At 43.9% G+C, this 8294-nt stretch overlaps 1 protein-coding gene across 1 annotated transcript; it reads left to right on the forward strand.

Annotated features, from left to right (window-relative positions):
- Positions 1–719: 719 nt before the first annotated feature.
- On the forward strand, positions 720–3623 carry LOC140722856 (probable G-protein coupled receptor 139). The gene is made up of 3 exons (XM_073037496.1): positions 720–762; positions 2112–3003; positions 3566–3623. Exons 1-3 carry the CDS (start codon positions 720–722, stop codon positions 3621–3623), a joined length of 993 nt encoding a protein of 330 aa, XP_072893597.1.
- The last annotated feature ends 4671 nt before the right edge of the window (positions 3624–8294 follow it).

An 8294-nucleotide genomic window follows, 5' to 3' on the forward strand; every position in this document is an offset into this window, starting at 1 on the left:
CCGTATGTTTCTATGGTCCCGGTGACCCGTTTTAGTGGTAGCATCAGCGCCCCACGTACTTCACAAGGGGCAGTTGGGTCAGAATGACAGACGGAGGACCACATTAACGTGGCACTCCATGGAAATCAAAACAATTGTAACGTGTTTGTCGGATTGAGATAACCTGGAGCTGGGCGAATATAGTAACAATGTCAGAATTCAACTAGCACTGCTCAGACGAATATTTTCACATGATGAAAGAATAGGCTTGGCAAAACTTCTACAGGAAACGAGCCCTAAATTCTGAAGCAAATGAACCGAACCGGCGTTTCTGGCCCAGAGAATTTTGTTTCTCCACTGGGGATCCAAGTGTGAAAAACAAAGAATGTTGAATTGATAGTGATGTAACGATCATTACACCAGATGTTGTGCAAATTGGTTTCATCATCAGCTAAACGAATGTGTTATAAAATATGGACCTTTCAATCTCTTTCTTTCACTGCAGTATGAACTATCAGGGCGTACTGAAAACGGAAAAATCTTTCAATTAAAGGCAGCAGGATTTATTTCGGTGGAATTCCTCACAGACGTTTCAATGTGTATTGTTTCTTCTGTGCGTCTACATAAATCGCTTAGAAGTATTGTGAATAGTTTGCGGATGTACAGCCGGATATCTCCTGCACCTCTATATAGTGATTAGTTGTCCAGCCGTCGAAGACTAGTATCCCATGGAGACAACAATGAAAATATGCTACCCTGCCATTGCAGTCATCGGAGTCCCTGGTAAGACTTCACTGCTTAGCGGTTAAAAGCTGTTACCGGTGATCAGATTGCGAGTTACTATTTCTTCATCTCGCTCGACATTGGTCCTTCAATTTAATCCATCAATAGATGGTACTTCCCCGTCTTGCATGTAAAATGTACTGTAATTTTTGGACTTTTGCAATGAATAGCATTAAATCGTTTTAACAATCCGCTGAATGCGAACATTGTCAAGTCGCAGTTAAATTGATTTACCGCAACGTCTTTTCAGGATTAAACATTCGCGATCAGAGTGACTATTACCGTGGACATTTATGTTCGTTTCAACATTTAACATAATAGATTCTGCAAACGCCTGTATGTTCGGAACAACACATGAAAATCTGACTGAGTAACATCGCAGGTCAGACAGCAACTGTCACAGGGCAACCATTTCTCTTTATGGAGAACATCCCTACCATTAACCCAGAATTTGGTCGACCCCTGTTTGAGAATCCCTGATCATTAGTCAGGTCATTAGTACCCGAATGGATGGGGGTCGAAGCTATAGCAGGGGCGTGTGAGCCGAGAAGCAATGATGACGGGTCTAGGCTAAAAACGTCAACTCTCTCTCCGTTTTCAGAGTAGCTGCCTCTTTCCAGTATAGCGTGTGTGCCGTGACGGAATCTTATGAAAATTATTTTAAGTCATTCCATGAAGTTTCCACTCTTTTGAGATTCACGGAATAATATTAAACATCTCTCTCTCTCTCTCTCGTTGTTGCTTGGCATTTTTGGAACTGCTTCCTGCATGATCTGTCTCACAATTGGTGATCTTTATGTTCATGCAAGGGGATCACATACCAGTTTTTACGCCATGGAACACGGCCAATTAACCGAGGTAGGGGACGGTGAGAACTTAAAGTTGAAACATTACACAGGATTTTCTTTCATTTATTTTCAATCCTGAGATGTTTCCAAACTGCAGAACCAGTTCAGACTCAAACCTGTTCGTGTTTATGGAGTACTGCATATGGAAGGAGGGAAGGTTGATAGAGTTCCTCGTCCAAAACCGCCGATTTGTTATTGCCCCCTCCCCGTAGGTGCTGCCAGACATGCATTTTGCCGGTATTAAACTGTATTTTCAGCATCAGCAGCGCGGCCTGGTTTGGAACTTCTTTCGGTTTTAAGTTAGCGTCTAATATCATTGTCTTCACCCACACGTCCAGGATTTATCGCTAACTGGTACGGGGACAACGGAGGCGCTTTCCCTTACATTGCATGGCTCTTGTCACGCGTTAATCAAGAAGTACTGTAGTGCAACAAATACCTTTGGAAACGCAGTTTGATTGGATGTTCCAGTTGTCGTAATTGTACTTTTCTTTTCGACAGTTAACCTGGCGGCGATCGTGATACTCAGCCGAGGAAAGTGTGGTCTCTCCAAAGGTATCACTCGGTATCTCGTGGCGATGGCTGTGGCCGATCTAATGGTGGTGATCATCGAAGACGTGTTCTACCAGATTGTTGAAACATACGGTGCATACTTTCTTCAGCCATCACTTCCGTTCTGTTTAGTCCACTACGTCTTGTGTTACGTGGCTTTAGATTGTTCCGTGTGGCTGACTGTAGCGTTCACTTTCGACCGCTTTGTGGCCATTTGCTGGTCGAAGATTCAGACCAAGTACTGTACGCCAAGAATTGCAGGACGGATTATTGGCACAATTTGCGTTGCGTTCTGTTTGAAGAACGTCCCTTATTACTTCCTGCACAAGGAGCGCGCAAATCTGTATTGGAATCAATGTGATCAGAAATCGGCTCTTCACACGGTTCCGGAGTTTGAGTGGTTTTACTGGTTAGACCGTCTTTTGAATCCGCTGCTTCCTTTCTTCCTCATTTTGTTCCTCAACATTCTGACTGTCAGACAGATCGTGGCGTCCAGCCGAGTCCGTAGGGGGCTCAGGGGACAGAGAAAAAGCGAGAAGCAGCAGGATCCGGAAATGAGGAGCAGGAGACAGTCCATTATACTGCTATTCACATTGTCGGCGAGTTTCCTCCTGTGCTGGGCGACAACCACCCTGGTCTTCATTTTCCTGCGGTGCCTCTACACGGACCTGGAAACATCTATCCGACTGTGGCTGGCGCAGCGAGCGGGGACAGTGATTCAGCTTTTCAGCTGCTGCACAAACACCTTCATATACAGTGTGACCCAGACCAAATTCAGGGAGCAGCTAATGATTGTCGCGCTCAGCCCTATTAATTTGCTTGTTAAGATGGTGAGGAAGTGGTTAGTGCACAGATAAATGTGTTGAATTGTATGATGTTTCCAAAAATGACTCTTCAGCAGTCGTGGAAGCAAGTTTATAATTGTCATTCCTTTAAATGGCTGTTGTGCTCGGTACATAATCTGTACTTCCTGTCGTTAATCCCTGGAGCAAAATAATGACTCTCCAGTATAACTTATATTGATTGGTCAAGTTCTTTCACAATGCAATATACACTCAATGGCCACTTTATTAGGTACTCTTCCACGTCAGTTGCCTGGAACTCCTAAACATAGAAAGCCTATAGCACAAAACAGGTTGTTCGGCCCACAATGCTGTGCCTAGCATGTACTCACTTTGAAAATCGCTCTCTATTTTTCCAAGCTTCCTGTAAATATCCAGTAGTCTCCCAACAGACTCAATCGTATCCGCCTCCACCACCGTCGCCGGCTGCCCATTCCAGGCACACAGCACTCTTTGCGTAAAAAAAAAACCTCACCCTTGACATCTCCTCTGTACTTCATTGTAAGTACCTTTACACTGTGCCCTCTCGTGATAGCCATATTGGTTCTGTTACTCTATCAGGTTCTTCATCATTAAAGTGAATTCCCCGGCTTTGGTTCCGAAATACTATGAACTGTGACTTCATATGCCTGAAGCCTTGGTGCAGTAAACCTTGAATCAGGTAACGGCTGTTTTATTGTAGGCATTGAGTTTATCTCTTTGAATAAAGCAGATTGTCACCATTACAGGACAGCATCTGCAGTTGTGAGCATACAATATAGAGTTCACAGAAAGGGCATTTTACCCATCGAGTGTGCTCTGCCCTTCTATTATCGCCGATATATTATCCCTCACAACCGCATTCTCCTGCCTGCTTGTAATAACCTTCCAAATCCTCACTCATCATGAAAACGTCAGCCTCCGTTTTAAGTATACACAATGACCTGCCGTCAACAGCTGCCCGTGACCGTAAAGTTCACAAATTCATCACCGTCTAGCTAAAGATATCCCTGTTCCCCTTTGTTCTGAAGGAAGACCCTTCTTTTCGGAATCGATCCTTAGACCTGGAATCACACAATTGTGTAAATAGGCTCGACACAACCCCGCAGGCTGAGAATTCTATCATTCGACAGGGTGCAATGAGACCATCACCGCTCCATCCCCAAATCGTCATTTAACTTCACTCCAACAGACTCCAATGCCAGTGCATCTTTTGATAGATAATGGGCAAAAGCTGCTCGTTAAATTCGAAGCATCGGTAAATATTCACTGTGGGATATGCGTGGTAAAAGCAGATCAAAGAAGAGATTCTCAACCAGTTACAATAAATCTGGGATTCTATATCATCTCTATGATCTTCGTAAACATAATTATTTCTGCAGTTCTCCGAATTATTTAAAGATACTTTATTGGCATAATCTTATTCGAGTGTCGTCACATTGTTTCGGTGGGAAGGTTTGTGTGTTCCTGTACTCATTCCACACTCCCACCACTCTCTGTATGAAGAAGCCACCCCTAATGTTTTCTTTAAACTTTTCCCCCTTCACCCTTAACACATGTTCACTATTTTTTCCCATATCCTCAGTAGAAAAAGCCTGTTTGCATTCACTCTATCTATACCCATCGTTATTTTCTATAACTCTATCAAGTCTCCCCTCATTCCTCTACGCTCTAGGGAATAAAGTACTAACCTATTCAACCCTTCTCTGTAACTCAGTTTCTCAAGACCCGGCAACATCCTTGTAAAACTTCTCTTCATTCTTTCAACCTTATTAATATCCTTCCTGTAATTCGGTGAGCAAAACTGCACACAATACTCCAAGGATCAATCTTAATTTAATTCGCACCGTAAGCCAGGTTTGAGGTGAGTTGGGATACAATTTCCTTGCATGGGCGGTAGAAGTTGGGCAGCCAGGAATTTAACAGTCCTCGGGAATGTTACATGGGAGTCCAACAGTCAGAGCACCTCAGTATGTACCCAAGTATCGGACAAACATATGTTACATTAAACAAAGGGGTTTACTGATCCCGACACATACTCCAATTACCGGCTTACAACAGTGAGTTCTGGAGTATGATCGGAAAGGCATCAAACATGGACTGCTGGCCACAACCAAGGAAGAGGCCGGGATGCCTCGGGCCGATGCGCGTGCCTTGGCCACACGTCGATTCTCGGGAAAGTGGGAGGAGCCGAAGTAAATAAGAGATTATAGTTCATGTATTTTCTCTTCCTTATCACAATAATAATGTCTGAAACCTTTTGAACAAATCCATGTAATTGTTTACCGACCGTGTATTATCCGAGCAATATCACTGAAAGTGATATTTTGCTGTCTACCCAACCTTCTACCACCTTCTGGCTCGGATACCGCTGTCCCGTTACTTGGTCGGTCGGTAACTGAACACATTCTCTTTCGGTATCTTTTCCATTTACAGTCATTGACCACAATACAAGTTTATCATCTGATGCCTCGGGCACCATATCCCCCAATTCAGAACCTGTTCCGGCTCACGGAATAATCGCAGATTTGTTGTAACAAATTGCTACGACTCCTCGCCTTTACTAGCCCCGATTCTGCTGACATTAATTACGTTGCGTTGGCGCATCTATCGGCGCTGCGTACCTAACACTATGAACTGCGGAGTGAGAAGATGCTTCTGTTTGATTGTATTTTTCAACATATTCCTTGTTTATTACTCAATGGCAAACTGGAGAGGGGCGGGTGGCGGAGTGATGGAATTCGGGAAAACTGTAATGGCATTAGTTAAAACTAGGACTCAGTTGGTCTCCAGCGTTTAGACCACCGGTCACAAGAGCCGAATTAGGCCCATTGATCCCCATGCATCTTGGCTGATTTATTACCCCTCACATTCCCAATCTCATTTCTTCTCCCTGTAAACTTTGACATCCTTACAAATCAAGAATCAATCAACCTTCGCATTGAATCGGGTTACCAAGCGCAGGAGCTACTGCTCGGCTTCGAACAGAGCTCCGGATGTTCTATGTTCAGGACGGCATTTGTTCTCGTAAACCTTCGCCCTGGGTTCATAGGAAACAAAAGGATTTGCGACCGCATGTGAGATCAGCCGCAGTTTGACTATATAAAACGTCTCATTATAAAACTCGTTTATTACCCGAAAAATAAAGATATCCACGGTAGTGGTACAGAGGTGATTGCATGGACGCTATCCTGCATGAGAAAAAGACGCCGTTGGAGCAAAGAACGCTAATTGTTTGCCATGATATGTTCATTTGTCCAAATCAGAAATGTACAGCTTTAAATTATAGTGAAGGCAATATGATTTTGATGACATTTAAATTTAAAACCCGGAAACAATGTTCCAGCTGAATTATTCAGATGAGAGATATTATACAGCAGGCTGATGAATATGACATTCGGAAGGTGAGGAACGGGTTAACGATTGCAGCTCTGTGATGAGTTAATTTTGCCCTGACAGTCACGGTTGCAATAGTCGTCAACTCTCTCATCAGCGTGAAACTGAAATTCAACTTTGGATAGCAAATAATGTCTTTTTATCGGTTGTTTTGATTCCGCTTTTCATTTAGTGTCGCTCAAAACACATAAACCTTGACGAGTTAAATTCTTTCTTTTTCTCTTCTGTGCTATTTATTCTCTTGACTCGATGCCAAGAGCCTCCAAGTGAAACAGGTCTGCGCAAAGCATTCAGTCTCAACTTCCTGTGTGCAGATGGAGGCACCGTCCAGGGCCATGTTCATATGTGGTTGTTAAACGATCGTCAGGGCACCAGACAGGGGAATCAGTGAGTGTGAACGGATATGCGGATGGTATTTTGCCTTCCAGGTTCCGGGTCAGGGGCATCACCAATCATATCCGGAGAGTTTCAGGGAGGGACGGAGATGAAACCAATGGCATAGGAAGGAAAATCAATGAGGTCCTGAACAGCGAATTCAGAGAGCAGGGCAGATGTCCAAGAGCAGGACCTCCAGTATCAGAATTTTTGGATTGCTACCTGTACTAATGAGAGCAGAAACAGGTTGACTTGATAGATAAATGCGTGGCTGAGAAGCTGATACATGGGACAGAATTGCAAGGTCTGACATTATTCGGGTTTCTTCTGGTGGAATTATGACTTCTGCCAAAGCGATGAGTTGCACCTGAACCGGAGCAGGACCAATATTCTCGCGGAGCGTTAGTTGCAGATGTTGGGTAGAGTTTATACGATTTTGGCATCGGTCTGGGTACCGGAATGAAGGGACTCAGGACAAGACGAATGTGAAAAAGTAAAGGTGTGATATAGAATCGGAATTGAATCCTTGTGGTTTGCGTTTAGAAATTGCAAGGGTAAAAGGACCGTATTGGCCGTTATGTACAGTGCTCCCAACAGTAGCTGAGATATGGGGCACAAATTACAACAGGAAATGGAAAATGCGTGTCAGAACGGCAATGCTATGATAGAGATGGGAAATTTTAACATTTAGGTCGACTGGGAAAGTTAGGTTGGTAATGCATCTCAAGGGCGTGCGTCTGTTGAAAGATTTCCAACTGGCTTTCTCAGAGCAGTTTGTAGTTTTGCCTACTAAGAGTTCAGCTATACTGAAATGGGTGTTATGGCGATTTGGGAGCTTAAGGGCAATGAGCCCCTCGGAGACAGTGATCAAAATATGATTCAGTTCATCTTGATATTTGTTAGGGAGAAAGTTAGGGAGCTGCAATGCGGTGGCTTTCTGGTTAAATGAGGAAGCTGAGGGCTGTATGTGTTCCGACACTGAGTGAATAGTCAAATATCAATTTAGTATAACCCTGATGACAAGAGATGTCAGAGCTATTGTACAAACGAAGGAAAAGGCATAGAACTAAAAACAACAACAGTACCGTTCATTTAACACAGAGATGCGGAGACATTTCATTAGCCAGTGTGTGGTGAATTTGTGGAATTTGTTTCCACAGGCTGCTGTGGTGGCCAGGTGGTTGAGTCTATTTAAGGCAGAGATTACTTGAGTGGCGGATCAGTCTTGATGGACAGAATGGACCACTTCTGCTCCTGCTCCAATGCTCGTCTAACATTGATCTGCTGAAAATACCGTCGTGATCGGTTTACTGATTAAAATGCTATAATCTTGTCGAGCGTATTTTCCTGAGCTGCCTTGTGCTAAGCTCCGGAGTCCGATTCTGCCGAACTCAGGAAGCTCAATGTCATGTTCCCCAACGATACTTATCACTCTCTGAGCAATGGTTAAATCACGACATCCTCATAACGGGGGACGTGAGATTCATCCGCACATAACTCCTCACACTGCCCCCTAGCGCTTGCATTGAACTGTACAGAA

This window comes from Hemitrygon akajei, unplaced genomic scaffold (assembly GCF_048418815.1).
Source record: "Hemitrygon akajei unplaced genomic scaffold, sHemAka1.3 Scf000091, whole genome shotgun sequence".
Taxonomy (NCBI): Eukaryota; Metazoa; Chordata; class Chondrichthyes; order Myliobatiformes; family Dasyatidae; genus Hemitrygon; species Hemitrygon akajei.